The sequence below is a fragment of the Delphinapterus leucas genome, chromosome 5 (assembly GCF_059928025.1).
Source record: "Delphinapterus leucas isolate spDelLeu-1000000601 "Yukka" chromosome 5, BTC_Dleu_Yukka2, whole genome shotgun sequence".
NCBI classification, from domain to species: Eukaryota; Metazoa; Chordata; class Mammalia; order Artiodactyla; family Monodontidae; genus Delphinapterus; species Delphinapterus leucas.
The window spans coordinates 121285121-121308867 of record NC_143133.1 but is presented as its reverse complement, the minus strand read 5'-3'; the positions used below and the strand labels follow the sequence as shown (position 1 = coordinate 121308867).

The following is a 23747-nucleotide window of genomic DNA, read 5'->3' as shown; positions in this document are numbered from 1 at the left end:
ACTCATAATGAAATAAAAGCTAAAATGACTATATTCTAATTTGCCATGTTTATAGTTTTCACTGAAATTATAAATGATATGGTATCTATTTGTTATGTGAAATAAAGCACATTGCCTAAGATATTTTAGTCACAATGAATCATTAGGGTATTTTTGTTTGGTAGGATAACAACGATTATATTTTTCCTGGCATGATGAATGTCTTTTCATGTCACTGTGGGATATTAAAAAAAAAAAAATGCATTACATTGTTCCCTATCAGAGAAGGATGAAAGGACAATTACCTGATAACTTTTGTAATACTGATTAGAAGTATGCATTTAGAAGAGACAATAAACAAATATTGAAACTAATTTTACTAAACAGCATCAAAAAGGTCAATGTCCTGAAAGATAAGAAAGACTGAGGAACAGTTATAGATTAAAAGAAAGTAAAGGAGCATGATGATTAAAGGCATTAGGTGATCCTGGATATAGAATATTGTTAGGTCAATTAGAAAAATTAGAATAAGGACTGTAACGATGTAAAATTTCCAGAATTTCATCATCGTTCTGTTGTCATGTAAGAGAACATCTTCATTGTCAGAAGACATAGGCTGAACTATTTAAAGGTGAAAGACTGTGATATTTGGTATATTCAAATGGTTATACAATACATAGTTTCACAGTAATAATAATAAAGTGAAATATATGTGTATACATGTGTGAGAGTGAGTGTGTAAGAGAGACGGACGGAAAGATAAAAAGATCAGAGCAAGTGCAAATGATACAAAATGCTAACAACTGGTGTATTGAAGTTTGAATTTTTCAAAATAAATGTTGAAACGAAATTTAAACTCAAAACATGCTGTCTTCAGGACTTCAACTATTCAATTGCTCTTTAGCTAATATTCTGGTTCCAATTCCTCTTTCCCTGGAATCAGAAATCCTCTGCCTGCTACTCAGTCTCATACCATGCAGTTCAAAGGATGCCTCTTTTAAACAATATCAGTTTTGATGTTAGACAGTCTCAGATTTTTCTGCTAGAAATTTGTAAAATCTGTATTATTGAGCTGGTTGGGTCCTCCTAATCATCTATTTGCATGAACACCATCCAACACCCTTACAAGTACTGAAGAGAAGTGTGTTTTTCCTATTGTCTTTCTGTCATTCTTCTTAAATAGTATGATCCTTTGACCTTTTCCTCTTTCAGGTAGTTAGAGAATGATACTGAAAGCAACATTATGCTTCATTTACTAAGTGTATGGGGTAGAAGTGGCACAGAGAGGGAAAGGGAGATGCAAATGATACAGTAGGTTAACGATTGACATATAAAATCATTCCACAGGGTCATTAGATAACACTGTGGAATATCCCTCACAATCAGGTAATAGGTAACTGAATTATGATTTCACTACAGAGAATTAACTACAGTATTTGTAGAAGGATATCTTACTTCACCCTCTTCTATCAACCCCCACAACCACATCTACCCACCTGCCTATATTTGTGTACTTTATATCTCTCTACATTCAGTAAGGCTCTCCCTAGAAGCTCCACTTAGGATTTCCACATTGCTTCCCAAACCCAATATTTCATAGACTCTTTCTCTGCTTTATGTTTTCTACTTACTACTAAGTTACATATTATAGATTTTATTTTGCATCTTGCTTTATTTCTTATCTAGCTTACTAGAAGTAGTTTTTGTCTTTTGTTCTGTTAACAGAGACCTGAGAGGTTTTATGTGTGTTTGTTTGTTTTAAAATTCTGAGGACTTCAGGTCTTCATTCATTTCTGGAAAATTCTCAACTAAGAGTATGTGTGTATCTCTTCTCCATTTTCTTTATTTCCTCTTTCTGGAACTGCTATTAGACATTGTTTAATCTTCTTAAACATTCTCCATGTATTTATTTAAGAAGTGTTTACTAAAGCATAACATACATAGAGAAAAATGTAGAAATAAATATAATATAATGAATCTTCAAAAAGTGAACATGTTGTGTAAAAAGACTCAGGTCAAGAAATAAAATATTACCAGTCCTCCAGAAGGTTCCTATGTGCCCCCAGGCAGTCACAACTCCCCAGATCCACTTCAGAGCCTGCAAAAGTCACAAGTATCCTGACTTCTAAGAGCATTATTAAATCAGTTTTGCCTGAATTCGAATTTTACATAAATGGAATCACACAGGGAATCTACTTTTGTATCTGGCTTCATTCATTCGACAATATGCTTGTGATATGGATTCAAGTAGTTGTGTATAACATTCTCCATTCTTTTGCATTCTATTATATAAACAATGTATTTAATCCATTCTACTACAAAAGACCATTTATAGATTGTTTCCAGATTTTAGCTACTATAAATAGTGCTGCTATCCATCATTATGCATGTCTTTTGGTGCACATATGTACACACTTCTGTTGGTTATATACCTAAAAGAGTAACTGTTGGGTCATAAAGTATCTGTACTTTCAGTTTTAGTAGTCATGTCTTTGTGTGACTTCATAGCTCATTCCTTTTTTCACTAAATTTTGTTTCACTGTATAGATGTATCACAGTTTGTTTTTCCATTCACCTACTGAACGACATCTTGGTTTCTCTTAGTCTTTGGAATTATGTATAAAGCTTCTATAAACACTTATGTCCAGGTTTTTGTGTGGCATTAGTTTCAAATCAGTTGGGTAAACACCTAGAAACATGATTGCTGGATCGTATGGTAAGACTGTATAGCTTTGTAAGGAACTGTCAAATTATCTTCCAAAGTAGCAGTACTATTTTGCATTCCCACCAAGAATGAATTTTGTTCCTGTCCCTATAGTTACACATCCTCACCAGCAATTTGTATTGTCCGTTGTTTGGATTTTAGTATTTTAATAGGTTTGTGGTAGGATCTTATGGCTCTTTTAGCTTGCATTTCCTAATGATAAATAATGTTGAGCATATTTTTTATATGCTTATTTGCCCTGTCACTGTGCCTGGTATGTGTCACTATATAATAGTAATGATAAATAGTGGGTGAACTGAATTATTTCACAGAATATTTGCAAGGAATGTAAATGCATTATCATGTAGGCATATATCAGTGGCCAAAAAGGTCACATTTATGTCCACTCCAATAATTATAGCCCTCTTAAAATATGCACTTTAAAAAAAGAAGTCACCTATTTTTTCTGTGCCTCCGTTTTCTTCAGCTGGTATAAACTTTCAGAATTACATCAGGAAAAATCCTTCCCCCTGGAGAGTAGACCTTTTATTTTGGAGAAGGCTCTGGGCTTGTTTCACAGTGGTTATGCTCCTTGCTGGGTTTATAAGGGGACCTTTCTAGTCCTCACCAGAAGAACCTAGTGGTGAAGTAATTGGATAGGGGACCCCTTAAGCTTGCAGTCCCCATGATTTTCTCATTTTTAGACTAGTCCACACTCAGCCTCTAGCAGTTTGTCGAATTTTTCTTGTGTATCCCTACCAGTTTATGGCTCAAGCAGCTTCTGCTCCAGATCAGTAGATCTGTCTCTATCTCTCAGGATGTGCCTGTCTCTTCCGATTTCAGAGCAGTAGTTGTCCCAGCAACGTCAGTTTTCAGACGGGTCTAAGAAAAGTCATTGATTTTCACTTTTTCCAGCTTTTTCTTGTTGTGAAGACAAGAGTGATGATTTCCATACTCTACATATGTTAGAGCTGAAATCAGAAGTCTATGAGTATTTTAGAAATCTTTAAAATCTTTGTGTTTCTGTTTCCCAGATTTTTCATTCTGGTTTCTATTAAATCTTTTGTTTAATCATATGTATTTTATAGTCTCATCATAGATATTTTTAAAGTCTCATCACATTGTTTTATTATATATTGTTCTTGAGTGTGCTAATTCTCCTTTTATTTACATGTGCTTATTCTTCCTGATAGTGGTTTGTAATGTTTCATTGTTAGCTCATTTTTAGGAGTTAGGAAAGAAAAATCTGTTCAGTACTGAAAATAATCCTACAAAGAAGTGTTGTATTTGCTTTTACAAGATGCTGGAGTTTTAAAATAATTCTTTATATCTATTTATTATCATACCAAAAGGTATAAAAAGTAGACCCACACCTATGATTAATGGGAGGCCTATGGCTTAGATTTCTCCTACTCAATACCCAGCCACACCCAACATCCAGCACCAAGGTCGGAGAGCCTGTAAACTTTCAGGAGTTTATACAACCATTCTGAAACGTAATTGACAGAAGTTGGGATTCATCTTCTACATCAGTTTAGTTTTAAAATATCTAGATGTTTCCTAATCATTGTTCTATGTATTCCTTTATGGGATTCATTATTGTTGCCCCTTGCTACTTGCTTGTTTTTGTGTTAAGTAGCAGTGGTTACACTATTTATACAATATCAGGATTTCCCCTAGGCTCTTCAAACTTTTCAAAAACATATTTTAGGGCTGCATAATATGCCACTGTGTTGTTATGTCCTATTTTACTTCTACACTTACTTAATATATATAATTTGTACTGTTCTCAGTTTTTCACTTTTAAGATAAATGATTAGACATAGAATTACTTAGCCAGAGGAAGTCATATTTTGAATTTTTTAAGAGGCCTGATTCATACTGTCGTCTTTTTCATCAGATTTTTATTGTCATTGTGTATCTTTTTTGAAGAAAAAGTTTTTGATAACTTGATTGATATGTAATGTCATCTTGTTCTTTTAATCATTTTTCTTTGGTTACTAGTACAGGGGAGTCTAAATTCTACCTTTACCTTTAAGAACTAGAGTTCTTTTAAACTGGGCCTTAGAATTAAGTTGGCTTAAGACAGATCAACAGGAAAGAATCATACAAATTTATTTAATACAAGTTTTACATGACATGGGAGCCTTCATAAGGAGTGAAGAAAGAAAATGGCAAAATCTACAGGCTTTTACATTAGGTTGAAAAAAGAGAGGCAATTGTGGAAAAGTAACTAACCTATGTGTAGAGGCTAAAGGGAGATAAGAATTATTTTAACAAGGTCTACTTGTACAGAATTCTCTTAGTCCCAGCTTCTCATCCTTAATGATAAGAACGTTACTTTTCTTCTGATATAGGGAGGACATCTTTCACATGGAAATTTCAACTCCTGCTTGGAAAGTTGGAGTGTTATTTATTTATTTATTTTGTAATTGCCATTTTTCAAGTGCCTTTAACTCAGAATAGTCAGTACACCAGAGTGGCTTTTTTTTTCTTTTTTTCTTTTTTTTGCGGTACGTGGGCCTCTTACTTCTGTGGCCTCTCCCGTTGCGGAGCACAGGCTCTGGACGCGCAGGCTCAGTGGCCATGGCTCACGGGCCTAGCCGCTCCATGGCATGTGGGATCCTCCTGGACCGGGGCACGAACCCACACCCCTGCATCGGCAGGCGGACTCTCAACCACTGCGCCACCAGGGAAGCCCCTGGAGTGGCTTACTTTAGGGTGGCATGTTCTGAATTCCTTCACTCATAATGGAAATAATTTTATATTTTTTGTAACTCTTAGTGGAGAGGGCATGTTCTCTCAAGCTATACTTTTCTAGATTTAGAACCAACCACTGCCTCTTAATAGTTTTGTGGTGGGAATAGGTGATTGGTTTCATTTTCCACTGAGAGGAATGAGTCGTTCTTAGAAGAGAAGTGGGCACATAGTAAATGATCCACATCTGTTAGCTATCTGTAGTATTTGATAATAATATTTTTTATTTCTTTCTGAAGATTTTAAATGTGTTTATTTTTCATACAAAAGTTTTTACTTTTTGATGGATAAGTCTATCATATTTGTCTTTTGTGGGGTTCTTCCGTTTTATGGTTACATTATTAACACCCTGCTAGAGTTTAACAAAATCATCCAAAAAGTATATGAACAACATAGTAAAAATGTTAAGAGTAAAAAATGAGTTACTTTAAACAAATAAAAACGAATAAAAAAGGAAACCGGAGATGTTTTTCCATGTCCTTTCAGAAGACTAGATCATAGATTATTCAATGCCATAAATCATTCATTGAAGTGTGAAACAGAATTATCTATAAGTTGAGAAACACACAGTTAGTTAAAGATATTTGCAATAGACGTTTTCACACCCATGTTCGTATAGTCAAAATCCACAAATGTGTGAAGAAAAAAAAAAGTTAACATTTTAGTGACATTTTTTAAAAGTTCACAATATTCAAAAGAAATATTATAGCTGAGAAATGGAAAATGACTAAGTTATCTCCAGTATCTGAAAAAGGTCATGAGAATTGCATAGCCACTGAATTTAACCCCATCTTATGGGGGAGTTTTAACCAGACAGTGCTTTGACATTATTACAGATGGAAGTTAGAAGCCAGATTCCCTGAATATATTCAAAATCTTCCAAAATACCCGTTTTTTGTTTTCATGGCACCTCTAAAAAGAATTTTTTTAATTAAAATGTTAAAAAGTATAGGATTAAAAGAACACTAAATATTTTAAATTGGATAAAAGCAAATTCTTAATTATATATTACTATAATTAATCTACTTCTTTTATTTATAAAGATTCCAAAAGTATCATTGTTAATTTACTAATGACAAAAGTAGAACAGAATCACCAGATAATGATTCACCAAAAGAAATTTTCAACTTTAAAATAAATTACATGTATAACACGTTCAAGAATTCATTTTACAGTCATACAGTATTTAGGCAATATGAGTCACAAAGCATATTAATAATAATTTTTAAAACCTACTGAAAGGAGACTAGTCTGTTAACAAATTATATTAAAAATGGAGAGAAAAAAAGTGAAAGCTGGTAAATAGGTTAAAAAATTTAGACCGTTTTGGTGACTGGGTTCAGGAGATAAATGGAAACTCAGAGAAGACAAATGCAAAATAATTAGATTGTGATCAAGGAACACTGCCAGGAACTGGACACTAAATAAAAGTCATCCTATGATTTAAATAAGAATGTGGCTGATGGAGTTATTAAAACTGCTTTGCCATTTTTTTTAAAGATAGAACTCTGTATACTACAGTAAGAATGGATTCTTTACTTGGTAAGGCATCTATCTGGAAAACTGTAGACTGTAGAGTATAAGCATTATATTACCTCTAAAAGAAGAAAGTAAGGTGATAGGAAAAAGACACACTAGCATATTTAAATGATTTTACTATATATCCTCTTAAAGCTAAATCCTGTGATCAAGTTATACTTTAACAGCTTATCATCAATGTCTTGTATAAACAATGAAAGCTAAAAGAAATAAATGCTTATGATTCTAATAAATTAGTGCATAAAATATTTCTGTTGAACTTTTTTCCTCATTTAATGATTTCTTTAAAAATCTGTGATAGTGTCAAACTTGTGTATGCAGTTTGATTAATATTTGAAAGCAATAATAAAAAGTGATTTCTTTGGATTTTAAAATTCATATTCATGTCCAACTAAGTTTGTTTTGTTTTGTTCTAATTAATGAAGGGTTAGCACTATCTTTTCTTTTCTGATGGACCATCAGGAAAAAAGAAAACCTCCAGTGACCTCTGTGCTCTCTGGAAATGAGAACTTAATTGGATAGGTTGCTATCATTGATGTCATCTAGAATCGGAGTCCCTCATCAGTCTTCTCTCCTTCCATGCTTTACACCATTTTCTTTCTCAAATTCCTAAATATATAATGTGCACTTATACATAAAGTTCTGTCTGGAGGCTTTGAGCTTTTTAGAAAAAGAGATACTTAAAAGTGGTAATAAATTAAGAAAAATAGTTCAAAGTTTCTCTGGAGGTGGTCATTATAAACCTGATCTCTAAACTACTAAATTTCTTCCTCTGCCCTATAAACACTGTAGAGTAGCAAATCAACTCCCTCATGGTTCACTTGAATCCCATTTCCTTCCCCTTAGGCAGAGAAAGTTCTTTCATGTGTCAAATAGCCTTGTGGTTGTTTGGCCTATGCAGTGGAACTGGAAAATGAAGAAAAAGATATTTGAGAAATGTATTTTATTTAGTCAAGCTGCTTTCAGATTTCTCACGTAACTAAAAAATTGTAAACTCCCTTCTCTATACCATCTAACTTCTTTTTCCACTCAAAAACAAAATCTACAGCAGAACTCAAACAAAAAACACATACAACCAGTTTAGTACATTCAAAACTTTGTGGTATTTTAGTCAGACCATTAAACGAGCTGCCACTTTTCTAGAAAACATGGGTCAGAAAAACAAAGATTGGAAATACTCCCACGTGGCAAGAAGCATTTTTTAAAAATCAGGCAAAAATACATAATCATGATATTCAGGTAGTACTATTAAAAATCCGCCTGTTTATTGGCTTCACAGAGTGCTCAGTTTTCTATAATAACCCAATAATGTTTATAATTTTTTAAATGCATGTTAATATGTTATAGTAAAAACTGAGTTCATTCTGAATTTGGATTTGGAATTACTATGGTCATTTTTGTCTTCTTTTTGAATAAAAATGAAATAAAACCTGAAATGATGTATTATTGAATCAAGCTGTTCTATAGTAACATCTAGAAGACAAAGTTGGGGATTCATTGGAAACAGCGGATGGGTTGTCCAATTAGATACAGCAGTGATATAGAGGAAAGAGTCAAAAATAACTGGTAGGATGTTGCTATAACTCACCATTAAAGACGGTACAGTGGGAGAGCAGAATCAGGCAGAAAGATATTAGGTTTAGTTCTGGACATCTGGAGCCTGATATGTCTGAGGGAGAGCTGAGACAATGAAGGTAGTAGGCAGCTGCACATTTGAGTCTAGCACTCACAGTATGGGAGGGATAAAATTAGTTGTTTCTGACCCATGACTACAAAGACAAAAAAAGAAAAGAGAAAGACACAGGCAAAACCAAATAGAAAGACCAAGCTTAAAGAGTCAAAAAGGAAGACTGAAGAAATGCCACATAAAGACACAGATACAGAAGTACGCAAGCTAAAATACTGAGACAGAAATCTCTTTGTCAGGAAGTCAGGAAGGCAAGAAGGGGTGCAAGTGCCCAGAAAAGGTTTTGTTATTCCTTGCTTACTTTTTTTGTGCTGGTCGGGGCATTGTGAGGGAATGATCAGACAGAATTTAAAGGACCAGTAACCAAACCAACAGACAATTAATGAGGCATGCTCAAAATATTCTCCTTTCTAGGAGCTATGAGTATATAAAGAAACAGAAATTAACATGTAGTCAAACCTACCTTACTATAATACTGGATTCTATTAGAACCACTATATTTAATAAGCTATGATTATGGCAGCTTTCAGCTTATAAAATATATGTTTTCATTTTATAAAATAAAATGAAAGTAACTGAGACAATTATTTTGTGATTTGGATTCAAGTCTTCTCCCTCAGAAATAGACAATTAACAATAAAATAAAATATGGAGGCAATGAGATTAGGGAAATATTGTGGATGAACTCTCAATGGGAGCTATGTGATTCTAAAACAGCTGATTGAGATCTGAGGCACATTTGCTTTGCTGATATGTGCTGCTAGTTTTTCACTAAATATTCTGTGATTTATAATGTGGAAAAATTTCATTATTTTGCAAAGGAGAATTTGATATGTTATATATATATATGATAGTATTTTTCAGTGTATATTATGAAATGTAATTCTTAAAATACATGATTTATGATACAAAGTGCATCTTTATAGAATTTTATACACTATTGTATCATGTAGAATATATTGATTATCACACAGTTTAAACTTTAGTCTCCTTTATCTGAGTGTTTCCTGACCACAAGTGTCTCCTGACCACAGTCTCCAGTTGGAACAATAAAAGAAAACAGTAATACTCATATTATTAAAATAATATGCTATTCCTATTATTTCAATGTTTCTCAAATATTCTTCAGAATTATAAAAGTAATTGAAGTGATTCCTTCATATGGCATACATTTCATCCATAGTAAAATACTAAAATACTGCCCAGGAGACCCATAGAGATTTTGAGAAAGTGCCTCAGGAACTCTCTTGGATGAGGGCTCTAGGGAGAAAAGGAGTAGCAGGTCAGGGTAGCCACCCAACCATTCCCCATAACAACTGCAATTGTATCTGTTTATCCAATTTGGCTTCTTATTTAAAAAGCCATTTTAAGACAGTGTTTCACTGTTGGGGAAAAAATGAAAACTAGTATTCCAAGAAGAGGTTCATAACAGTTAAGGTTTAATATTGTAAAGAGAATACCACTCAAATTTGAAGAAAACATTTTCTGAGTGTTTATTGATTTATCTAAGCACTATTAGTTCTTCAGTTTCACATATAATGCAAAACCAACGTTTATAAGGAAAGCATATCTAAATGGTAAATAAAAAGATTTCTTTCTTCCTTTGAATTCTTAAATTAGATATGCATAAAATATACATCATACAAAATTTCAAAATGGCATATTTGAGAATATTTATGTTCATATTGAGTGCATATAGTACTTTATAAAACTCAAGCTATTTGGAATACATATGAAGTCAAGTTACTAATTTGATAAATAGCACAACACAGGATAATGCACATTTAAGAACATTTAGAAAACCATGTAACTGAATTTTGAAATGGTTGAATTTGTTTATGTTTAGTCTAAAAAGATCAGAAAGAAGAAATATCTGCTTATGGAATGATACACCCCAAGAGGTTGACATTGGTTGTCCTTTTGAGATAGAATTGGAGATTCTATTAACCCTCTTGAGGATATTTCCTTTTTTGTGAATATATATTTCTATTGTGATGAAAGTAGATTTAACTAAAGAAAAATGTTCATAATAGTTACTAAATGCCACCCCCAGAATATGTATATACACACAAAAATACATATATATATACACACACACACACATATACACAAAAACCATTCAATATGTACATTCAAAAACACAAACACACACAGGCACACACACACACACACACATTCTTTGTTAATAGCAAAGGATTAAGTAGAGAAAAGTTTTCTAAAATTGAGATACGATAGAAGCTACAGATTAGTAAATTAGTTACCCAGACTAACATTTCTTTTTCTATTGAGATATAACTGCCATGTAACATTATATTAGTTTAGTTTCTTAACTAAAGGTGGAACATGGAAAAGTGGTTGCTGGTGATGGGGGTGATAGTGGACCCTCTGGCAGGGAGAGGCAATATCACTGATATTGTTTAGAATTGCCAGCTCATAATGATAATAAAAATCTAACTGACTTTTAGTGGATTTGCTTACTGTTTTAAATTTTTCTTCAATATAGTTTCATATTGATTGCATGTAGGACAAACTTTTCCTACTACCTCACCCTTTGGTACACCAGAAAGTTTGGTACACTTTCAAAGAAAAGCCTCAATTAATATCATTATGTTCCTTTTTATTTTACTGAATTCTTTGAATAAGTTGTATTTTTTAAAGGTAATAAACAACTAACCCTCAACCAACAGGTAACAACCTTTTCATATGGACCCATCCATACTTTTCTCTTTGCTGAAACAAATTATGCATACATAGATTTATCTCATATAAATATATGGCATTATATAACAATTCTTTAATTGCTTATTTACTTAATGTATTATGGATATCTCTACAAGTCAATTAATACAGCATTAATTCACTCTCAATCTATTCATTTTCTCTTTTAGCATATTCTTAGTATAGATACACTACTATCATTTATTCAAATATTGCTGTAGATAGGCACGAGGATTGTTTTGAGTGTGCTGCCTACAAAAATATTGAATAACCATCTTTAGAAATAAATCCTTATATATAATATTTTTTTAGGATATTTTCTAAATCTTGATTTTGGTGGGGCAAATAAATACTGTTTTTCCAAAAATGTTGTAACACTAAATGTTTTTATTGTTTCTTACTTATGCCAAATATTTTGTGAAAATACTAGCCCATTGTTTTGATTCATATTTCTCTGTTAAAGAATTTGAATATCTTATTATGTTTATTGGTCATTTGCCCTTCCTCCACAGTAAATCTCATACTTATATATTTTTTCCTTTTATATTGTTTTTTTATTGAAGTATTGTTGATTTATAATGTTGTGTTAGTTTCACGTATACAGCAAAGTGATTCAGATATTTAAATATATTCTTTTTCAGATTCTTTTCCATTATAGGTTATAACAAGATATTGAATATAGTTCCTTGTGCCATACAGGAGGCCCTTGTTTACCTGTTTTATATATAGCAGTGTGTATCTGTTAATCCCAAACTTCTAATTTACCCCTCTTCTCCCTTCCCCCATTGGTAACCATAAGTTGATTTTCTATATTAGTGAGTCTATTTCTCTTTTTTAAATAAGTTATTTTGTATCATGTATCTTTTTAGATTGCACATAGAAGTGATATCATATGGTTTTGTCTTCCTCTGTCTCACTTCACTTAGTATAATAATGTCTAGGTCCATCCATGTAGGTGCAAATGGCATTATTTCATTCTTTTTTTATGGCTGAGTAATATTCCATTGTATATGTACCACTTATTCTTTATCCATTCATCTGTCAATGGACACTTAGCTTGCTTCCATGTCTTGGCTATTGTAAATAGTGCTGCTGTGAATACTGGGGTGCATGTATCTTTTCGAATTAGAGTTTTCATCTTTTCTGGATACATGCCCAGGAGTGGGATTGCTGGATCATATGGTAACTCTATTTTTAAAGTAACTTCCATACTGTTCTACATAATGGCTTCACCAATTTCTATTCCCACCAACACTGTAGAAGATTTCCCTTTTCTCTACATCCTCTGCAGCATTTACTATTTGTAGACTTTTTGATGATGGCCATTCGACAGGTATGAGGTGCTACCTCATTGCAGTTTTTATTTACCATTCTCTAATAATTAGCAATGTGGAGCATCTTTTCTTAGGCCTTTTGGTCATCTGTATGTCTTCTTTGGAGATATGTCTATTTAGGTTTATCTGCCCATTTTTTGATTGGGTTGTTTGGTTTTTTTGGTATTGAGCTATATGAGATGTTTGCATATTTTGGAAATTAAGCCCTTGTCAGTTGCATTGTTTGCAAATGTTTTCTACCATTCTGTATGTTGTCTTTTCATTTTGTTGATCGTTTCCTTTGCTGTGCAAAAGCTTTTCACTTTAATTAGGTCCCATTTGTTTATTTTTGCTTTTATTTCCATTACTTTAGGAGATGGATTCCCGCAAAATATTGTTGTGATTTATGTTAGACTGCAGAGTGTTCTGCCTACGTTTTCATTTAGGAGTTTTATAGTATCTGGTCTTACATTTAGGTCTTTAATCCATTTTGAATTTATTTTTGTATATGCTGTTAGAGAATGTTCTAATTTCATTCTTTTACATGTGGCTGTCCAGTTTTCCGAGCACCATGTATTAAAGAAACTGTCTTTTCCCCATTGTATATTCTTGCCTCTTTTGACATAGATTAATTGACCATAAGTGTGTGGGCTTATTGCTGGGCTTTCTATCCTGTTCCATTGATCTATGTGTCTGTTTTTATGCCAGTACCATACTATTTGTATTAGTGTAGCTTTGTAGTGTAGTATAGAGTCAGGGAGCCTGATTCCTTCAGCTCTGTTCTTCTTTCACAAAATTGTTTTGGCTATTCAGAGTCTTTTATGTTTTCACACAAATTAAAAATTTTTTTGTTCTAGTTCTGTGAACAATGCCATTGGTAAGTTCATAGGAATTGTATCGAATCTATAGATTGCCTTGGGTAGTATGGTAATTTTGACAATATTGATTCTTCCAATCCAAGAACACAGTATATCTTTCCATCTGTTTGTGTCATGTTCACTTTCTTTCATCAGCATCTTACAGTTTTCAGAGTGAAGGACTTTTGCTTCCTTAGGTAGATTTATTCCTAGGTATTTTGTTCTTTTTGATTCAATGGTAAATGGGATTGTTTCCTTAATTTCTCTTTCTCATCTTTTGTAGTTAGTGTCTAGAAATGCAAGAGATTTCTGTATATTAATTTAGTATCCTGCAACTTTACCAATTCATTGATGAGCTTTAGTAGTTTTCTGGTAGCGTCTTTAGTATTTTCTATGTATAATACCATGTCATCTGAAAAATTGACAGTTTTACTACTTCTTTTCTGATTTGGATTCCTTTTATTTCTCTTTCCTCTCTTATTGCTGTGACTTGGACTTCCAAAAATATGTTGAATAAAAGTGGCAAGAGTAGGCAACCTTGTCTTGGTTGTTGATCTTAGAGGGAATGCTTTCAGCTTTTCACTGTTGAGTGTGATGTTAGCTGTGGGTTTGTCATATATGGCCTTTATTTTATGTTGAGGTATGGTCCTTCTATGCCCACTTTCTGGAGAGTTTTTATCTGGAATGGATGTTGAATTTTATCAAAAGATTTTTCTGAATCTATTGAGATGAACATATTTTTTTATTCTTCAATTTGTTAATGTGATGTATCACACTGATTTATTTGCAGATATTAAAAATCCTAGCATCCCTGAGATACATCCCACTTGATCATGATGTATGATACTTTTAATGTATTGCTGGATTCGGTTTGCTAGTATTCTGTTGAGGATTTTTATATCTATGTTCATCAGTGATACTGACCTGTAATATTCTTTGGTTTTGGTATCTTTGTCTGCTTTTGGTATCAGGGTGATGGTGGCCTCATAGAATGAGTTGGGAAGTGCTCCTTCCTGTGCAAATTTTTGGAATATTTTCAGGAGTATACATGTTAACTCGTCACTAAATGTTTGATAGTATTCACCTGTGAAGCCATCTGGTCCTGGACTTTTGTTTGTTGGGAGTTTTTTTTAATCACAGATTCAATTTCAGTACCTGTAATTGTTTTTTTCATATTTTCTATATTTTCCTGGCTCAGTCTTGGGAGATTTTACCTTTCTAAGAATTTGTCCATTTCTTCCAGATTGTCCATTTTATTGGCATACAGTTGCTTGTAGTAGCCTCTTATGATCCTTTGTATTTCTGTGGTGTCAGTTGTAAGTTCTTTTTCATTTCTGATTTTATTTGGACCCTCTCCTTTTTTTCTTGATCAGTCTGGCTAAAGGTTTATCAATTTTATGGTTTCAAAGAACCAGCTTTTAGTTTCATTGATCATCTCTATTTTTTTAGTTTCTGTTTCATTTATTTCTGCTCTGATCTTTCTAATTTCTTCTACTAACTGGGTTTTGTTTGTTCTTTCTATCAATGTGTTAGGTGAAAGGTTAGGTTGTTTATTTGAGATTTTTCTTGTTTCCCGAGGTAAGCTTGTATTGCTATAAACTTCCCTCTTAGAAATGTTCTTTTTCTGTGTCCCATACGTTTTGGATCATCATGTTTTCATTTTCATTTGTCTCTAGATATTTTTTGAGTTCCTATTTGATTTCTTCAGTGGTCCATTGTTCATTTAATAGCATATTACTTAGCCTACATGTGTTTGTGTTTTTTCAGGTTTTTTTCCTTGTAGTTAACTTCTAGTCTCATAGCATCATGGTCAGAAAAGGTGCTTGATATGATTTCAGTCTTCTAAAGCATGCTGAGGCTTGTTTTGTGGCCTAGCATGTAATCTATCCTGGAGAATGCTCCATGTGCACTTGAAAAGAATGTGTATTCTGTGTCTTTCAGATGGAATGCTTTATATATATCAATTAAGTCTATTTGGTCTAATGTGTTATTTAAGGCCTGTGTTTCCTTATTGATTTTCTGTCTGGATGATCTGTCCATTGATGTAAGTGGGGTGTTAAAGTCCCCTACTATTACTGTGTTACTGTTGATTTCTCCTCTTATGTCTGCTAATATTTGTCTTATATATTGAGGTACTCCTTTGTTGGTTGCATATATATTTACAATTGTTATATCTTCTTCTTGGATTGATCCCTTGGCTATTATGTTGTGTCCTTCTTTGTTCCTTGCAACAGTTTTCATTTTAAAGTCTATTTTATCTGATACAAGTTTTGCTACTCTGGCTTTCTTTTGATTTTCATTTGCATGGAATACCTTGTTTTCTGTTCCCTCACTTTATGTCTGTATATGTCTCTAGATCTGAAGTGAGTTGCTTGTAGGCAGCATATATATGGGTCTTGTTTTTTTATCCATTCAGCCTCTGTTTCTTTTGTTTGGAGCATTTAGTCCATATACACTTAAGGTAATTATTGATACGTAGGTTCTTATTGCCATTTTGTTTATTGTTTTGGATAGTTTTGTAGGTCTTTTGTTCCCCTTTGTTCTACTCTCTTGTGATTTGATGACTGTTTTTAGTGTTGTTTGGATTTCTTTTCCTTTTTTGTGTGTATATCTATTATAGATTTTTTGTTTGTGGATACTATGACATTTTTGTATAGCATTCTCTATGTATATATGTGATTGTTCTAAGTTGCTGATCTCTTAATTTCAAATGTGTTTTAACTACCCTGCATTTGTGCTCTCCTCCCCTCAGGATTACTGTTTTTGATGTCATATTTTACATCTAAGTGTTTTGTATATCCCTTAACTCCTTGTGGATACAGATGATTTTTAATAATTTTGTCTTTTAACCTCCCTACTAGCTTTCTGTGTAGATGATTCCCTACCTTTACTATATGTTTGCCTTGACTGGTGAGCTTTTTCATTTCATAATTTTCTTGTTTCTTATTGTGGCCTTTTTTTTTTCACCTAGAGAAGTTCCTTTAACATTTGTTGTAAAGCTGGTTTGGTGGTGCTGAATTCTTTTAGCTTTTGCTTGTCTGTAAATCTTTTGATTTCTCCATCTAATCTGAATGAGAGCCTTGTTGGGTAGAGTATTCTTGGTTGTAGGTTTTTCCCTTTCATCAGCATAAATATATCGTGTCACTCTATTCTTGCCTGCAGAGTTTCTGCTGACAAATACCAGCAGATAGCCTTATGGAAGTTCCCTCATATGTTATTTGTTGCTTTTCCCTTGCTGCTTTTAAATTCTCTCTTTATCTTTAATTTTTGTTATTTTGATCATGATGTATCTTGGTGTATTCCTATTTGGGTTAATCCTATTGGGATTCTCTGCACTTCCTGGACTTGGGTGACTGTTTCCTTTACCAAGTTAGGGAGTTTTTCAGCTATTATCTCTTCAAATATTTTCTGAGGCCCTTTCTTTCTCTCTTCTCTTTCTGGGACCTCCATAAGCAAATATTAGTGTGCTTGTGGTTGTCCCAGAAGTCTCTTAAACTGTCCTCATTTCTTTTCTTTTTTCTTTTTTTTCTTTTCAGGAACAGTGGTTTCCACTTCTCTGTCTTCCAGCTCACTGATAGGTTCTAAAGTATCACTTACTCTAATGTTGATTCCTTCAATATTGATTTTTCACTTTAGTTATTGTATTCTTCATCTGTTAACTTGTTCTTTATGTTTTCTAACTCTGTTAAAAAAAATTCTAACTTTTTCCTCTGTGCATCCATTCTCCTCCCAAGCTCTTTGATCATCTTTATGATCACTACTCTGAATTCTTTATCAGATAGATTGCCTATCTCCACTTAATTTAGTTCTTCTTAAGGGTTTTTATGTTGTTCCTTCATCTGGAACATATTCCTCTGCCACCTCATTTTGTCTAAGTTGCTATTGGTATTTTTATGTATGTGGTAGGTTATTTACATTTCTCAACCTTGGAGAAGTGGCCTTCTGTAGGAGATGTCCTATGCATCCCAGCAGTACACTCCCCTCTCATCACCCAAGCTATATGCTCTAGGGGTTCCCTCTAAGAAGGCTGTATGGGTTCTTCTGTTGTGGTGGGCTGACTACATAGGGTGGTCTGGTAGGCTTATTGGGCCCCTAGTCTGGTTGGTTGCCAGGGACCTGCTTTGTGTGTATGTTGCTGACTACTGTTTAGCCTGCTCACCAGGTGGCTGGTTGCAGAACCCTAGGGAGCCCCATGACTAGAGCTGGCTCACTGATGGGTACAGTCAGGGTTTCAGAGGCTCTGGAGCTGTTGCCCACCCACTGGCAGATGAAACCAGACCCTGGGGTTAGTGCCAGATCACTGGCAGGCAGGGCTGTTTCCTGGAGTCTGGCTGCAGGGCCCAGGGATCCCAGAGCTAGTTTCAGATCCTTGGGAGGGGGCAGTTCCTGACAGTTGGGTATGGGGTCTGGGGTGTTCCAAAGGTTCTGTTGACCTGCTAGTGGGCATGGCCAGGGCCCAGCTATTCCCTGAATAGGGTCTGGCCAGCTGTTGGCAGACTCTGTCTGCAGGCCATGGGATTGTAGTTTTCTTACTTCTGGTGTCTACCCCATCATAGGTGAGGCTGGTCTAGAGGCTAGTGCAGGCTTCCTGGCAGAAAGGGCCAGTGCCTGCCGACTGATTGGTAAAGCTGGATCTTCACCCTCTGGTGGGCAGGGCTGTGTCTAGAGACATGTCTAGAGGTCACTGTGGGCTCAGGAAGTCTTTAGGCAGCCTGTCTGCTGATGGGTTGGGTGTGTCCCTGCCCAGTTAGTTTTTTGGCCTAACAGCGCTGCTGTCTAGGGTCTGTAGAGTGGGGCCAGGTCTTGGCACTAATGGGCCAAGATGGCAGCCCCCAGCAGCAGAGTTCACATGGTTAAATGTTTGCAAATATGTCTGACACTATTGTCTGTGTCCCCAGGGTGAGCCACAGCCACCCCTCCCACCTCCCTAGGAGATACTCCAAGACCTGCAGGTAGGTCTGGCCCAGGTTGCTATTACATTACTGCTTTTGCCCTGGGTCCCAGTGTGCATGAGATTCTGTGTGCTCCCTTTAAGAGTGAAGTCTCTATTTCCTACAGTCCTGTGAGTCCCCTGCAGTCAAGCCCTGCTGGCCTTCAAAGCCAAATGCTCTGGATGTTTTTCTTCCTGGTGCCTGACTGCTGGGCTGGGGAGCCTGAGGAGGGTCTCAGAACTTTCACTCATGTAATTATATTACATGTAATATAATTATTCTCCAGTTTGTGGCTCACCCACCTGGGGTATATGGGATTTGATTACATTGGGAGTATATCCCTCCTACCCATGTTGTTGTGGTTCATTCTTCATGTGTTTAGTTGTAGAAAATCTTTTCTGGCAGGTTCCAGTCTTTTTCATCAATGGTTGTTCTGCAGATAGTTGTGATTTTGGTCTGCTCATGAGAGGAGGTGAGCACAGGGTCTTTCTGTTCCACCATCTTTGCTGCTCTGGTACATTATGTTTTTTAAGAACTTTTTTTTTTTGCCTACTAAGAGTATTCACCTTTTAAATACAATGTATTAAAAAATATATGGAAATGCCTAAATATAATACAATGCAGATATAATATACATGGGTATGTGTGTATGGGTCCTACAGCAGTCTTTTCTGTTTTTAACTACACATCCAAATTCATCTTCTACCACATTCCCCTTCTGCTCCAGACACTGTTAATTGTTTTGCTCTTCCCAAACATACCAAAATCACTCTGGCCTCAGGGCTTTTGCGCTTGTTGATGCCTCTAAGTAGAAGATGTTTCTCTCATATTGTTCCTGTAATGACCCCTCACTGTTCAGATGTCTCTCCTGAAATATCCCCTTCACAGAAACTGTCCCTGACCACCTATCTGTTAAAGACCAATGCCACCACCACCATCAGGCTCATGCCTATGCCCTTACTTTATTTTTGTTTGTACCATTTATAATTACCTTAAAAAATGTTTATTTGTTTATATGTCTATTTGTACCATTTGAATGTAAGCTTTAGGAGGCTGAATCATAGCCATCTTGCTCATCCCTGTATTCCTAGTGTCAGGGACATAGTGGGTATTAAATTCAATAAACATTTGTTGAATCAATGAGTATATAAATAAATATATTGCATTAACTATATAATCTTTTAAATGTTTTCATGATGTTCAGTTTTCCCATACAGGTCTGTAGCATGTTTTCTCATATATGTGCAGGTTTTGGTTTGTATCATGCAGCAAAATTTTACAGTTTTATTCCCTGATATACTTCTTTTTATTTCAGATATTATAGTGTCTTTGTGTGTGTGTGTAATAAAAATTTCTTAATTTGTTATTTTAACTTTAAAGAATTTTTTTTCAATATATACTTGTTCTAGTCACTTTGCAATAGTCTCCAAATATTTTTAATACTGTTTGTTGTTTTCATTTTACCATACATTCATGTCATCTGCATCTCTTTTTAATATTTGATTTTATTTCTTTTTTTTATATTGCATTATTTAGGGCTTCTGGAACAAAGTTGAATGATGGTTGGTATCACTGTCTTCATCCCAGTTTTAATGGGAATAAGACTAATATTTTAACATATAATATTATGCTTACTATCAGGATTTTCTACATAGTTTTAAAATGATTTTGATGTATCAAATCCTATTTTAATTCAGCTTTTTTATTGGAAAAGCTTCCTGAATTTTGAAAAAAAATTTGCAGCATATTTTAAAATAGTTACATTGCTTTTATTCTTTAATTTGTTGATGCATTTAATTACATTAAAATATTTTCTAATGTTGAGCCACTCTTTCATTCCAGGAGTAAACTCTACTTGGTTGTAAGTATCATTCTTTTAATTTCTTGATTTGGTAAATATTTATTGGTCACCTCATAGTCACCTGGCACTATTTCAAGTGACATCTCCAAATGAAGATATCAAATAGGCAGTTGGGTAAATATTGTGGAGTTTTGGGAAGAGAACTAGAGCCAGGTTAGAGATATAATTTGGGAAATATCAGCAGATAGGTGGTATAGATTTGTAGTGTAGTTTAGTGAGAAAAGGGAAAAGATCCAGCAAATGTATCACTGGCACTCCAATATATGAAATCACGTTGATGAGAGGAATTAGTATAGGAGATCTAAAAGAAGCAGCCAGTAAGATAGGAATAAACCAAAGAAAGTATGATACCCCAGTAGTCATGATCTAGTCTGTTAAATTTGACTAGAAAGTTAGGTAAAATGAAGGCTCAATACCACTATGACAGTTAACCAGTTTATTTTGTTTTATTTTCAGTATATGTCATAGTGATGTCTATGATTGATTGCTTTCTTAAATCAAAGCAGCACATAAGCCTATATCATAAGGAGACAATTTATAAGATCCCTGTTCCTGGGCTATGAACAGTAATTAGAGTCTTCCATAGTTGTTCACTGGCTGTATCTCTGAATGTGACTGTAAGTCTACATGTGTGTGTTCGCCCTCAATAATTATTAACTGTTGTTGTTTTGTCTTTGTTATTATTTTTTATATAAATTGTCTATTTTCCATTTACTTATATGAGTCATATTTGTTCTCTGACACATGGGTCATTTATACTGACAACTTATTTTGTACAACAGTTTCCCACATACAACTCTGAATTAATAATTGCTTGGGTAGATACCATCAGTTCTAGGGACTTACCTACCATTATCTTCCTAGAAAAATCTGTAACAAAATTTTTGTAGTATTTTAATCTATCCTCAAACATCAAATGCTCTTTATGGTTCTGTTTGTCTTCTCTTTTTTAGTGTTCACACCTCCTCCTTATCTTTTTTTAGTGTTCACACCTCCTCCTTAACTTATTGTCATTATTTATTATTCTTTCTCTGTACCCTTTTAACAAATCTGTAGTTTACATTAATCCAACAGAATGTAAATCATGTACCATATGATATGATAAGAACAGACACTTTGAGTAAATAAAGGCAAACCAGACACAGAATATATTCTTATAAGAATAGACAGTCTATTAAAAGAGATGGAGCTATCATATAACTAATAATAATATGAGATACAAATTAATTTGTTTATGTTATAGGGGGTAAAGATAAACACATATTCAAAGGAAGAGGTCACTGTGCTTTGGAGTGACAGGTAAGTCAACATTTAATCTGGACATTGAAACATAAATTGATTCTATAAATGTAGAGATGAATAAGTTACACTCAAAGAAGAGTAAACATAATAAGTAAATAAACACAGTGGGATATTGGATCAAGTAGTGTGGTGAATGTAGCAAGAGGTTTCCTTAAGGTAAAATTTATGAATATGAGCTAATAGGAAATAATATTTGAAAAAAAGTATATTAGGATCATGAAATGGAACTTTGGAGTAGGTGGAAATTTTACTTTTTACAGTGATCTACTTGAGTTTTGCTACAGGTAGATTAAAAAGGCATGAACATGAAACATGAATTGGAAAATGTATACTAGAAGACTACTATAATTTTCTCATGATAATCTCACTGACTGTCAATTAGCAACAGAGGATTTGTTTCTATCTTGCATCCCACTTTGGCCTGGGTCCTACTAAAGTATTTTAACATAGCCTCCAAATTAACAAACTAATGTTTGTAAAAAATGTCAGTTTTCATTATTTTTGTACTTATTTTGTATAGTTTTAGTAAAATTTAATAACTTTAGGTTTACTCTTCTAATAAGATATTCAATTTAAGTATGTTATTATTATTATTGCCTAATAACTCACAGATATGATAACAACAAAGATAACTGCAACAAAATGAGTAAGGTATAATTTACCATACTACATCTCTATACTAATTAAATTCACTAATTTATTGGATTGAATGACAAGGATACTAATGGTAAGCACAAAATGGAGCCCAGAAACCAAGTCAGAAATGTATGGAAACTTGGTATATGAAAGACAAGACACTATAAACAATTGGAGGATGAATAATAAAAAATTATTCATCTACATTAAAAGTATTTCTACAGTAAAAGTATTTAAATTCCTACAACAACATAAAAATATACTCACCAAATATTAGGTTTCTTAAATAATTTAATATAAAAGCAAATACTTTGAAACTATTAATATGATATATATAGTACAATGTGTTCTGTGTGGGTTAGAAAATGATTATTTAAACAAGAATCAAAAAGGAGGGGGAGCTTAAAGATGGCAGAAGAGTAAGACGCAGAGAGCACCTTCCTCCCCACAAATACATCAAAATATATCTACATGTGGAACAACTCCTACAGAACACCTACTGAATGCTGGCAGAAGACCTCAGACCTCCCAAAAGGCAAGAAACTCCCCACATACCTGGGTAGGGTAAAAGAAAAAAGAAAAAAACAGCGACAAAAGAATAGGGACAGGGCCTGCACCTCTGGGAGGGAGCTGTGAAGGAGGAAAGGTTTCCACACACTACGAAGCCCCTTCACGGGCAGAAACTGCTGGTGGTTGTGGGGGAAGCTTTGAAGCCATGGAGGAGAGCGCAGCAACAGGGTTGCGGAGGGCAAAGCGGAGAGATTCCCGCACAGAGGATCGGTGCTGACCAGTATTCACCAGCCCAAGAGGCTTCTCTGCTCACCTGCTGGGGCAGGCGGGGGCTGGGAGCGGAGGCTCGGGCTTCCCAGGTCAGATCCCAGGGAGAGGACTGGGGTGGGCTGCATGAACACAGCCTGACGGGGGCTACTGCGCCACAGCGAGCAGGGAGGGAGTCCAGGAAAAGGTCTGGACATGCCCTAGAGGCAAGAGACTTTTTCTTGCCTCTTTGTTTCCTGGTGCGTGAGGAGAGGGCATTAAGAGTGCCGCTTAAAGGAGCTCCAGAGATGGGCATGAGCTGCAGCTATCAGCACAGAACCCACAGAGACGGGCATGAGACACTAAGGCTTCTGCTGTGCCACCAAGAAGCCCGTGTACAAGCACAGGCCACTATCCACACCTGCCTCCTGGGAGCCTGTGCAGCCCACCACTGCCAAGGTCCCGTGATTCAGGGACAACTTCCCAGGGAGAACACATGGCACACCTCAGGCTGGTGCAACATCACGTCAGCCTCTGCTGCCACAGGCTCGCCCTGCATCTGTATCCCTCCCTCTCCCCGGCCTGAGTGAGCCAGAGACCCCTACTCAGCTGCTATTTTATACCCGTCCTGTCTGAGTGAAGAACAGATGCCCTCAGGCAACCTACCTGCAGAGGCAGCTCCAAATCCAAAGCTGAACCCCCAGGAG

At 34.9% G+C, this 23747-nt stretch overlaps 1 protein-coding gene across 1 annotated transcript in view; it reads right to left on the bottom strand.

Annotated features, from left to right (window-relative positions):
* Positions 1-23747, bottom strand: part of STPG2 (sperm tail PG-rich repeat containing 2) — a 529587-nt gene that overhangs the window by 4873 nt on the left and 500967 nt on the right. The window contains 1 exon segment of the mRNA XM_089911325.1: positions 1-23747. This exon segment is cut by the window's left edge and continues 4873 nt beyond it. Coding sequence (XP_089767451.1) covers positions 23653-23747 — 95 coding nt within the window. The 3' untranslated portion in view covers positions 1-23652.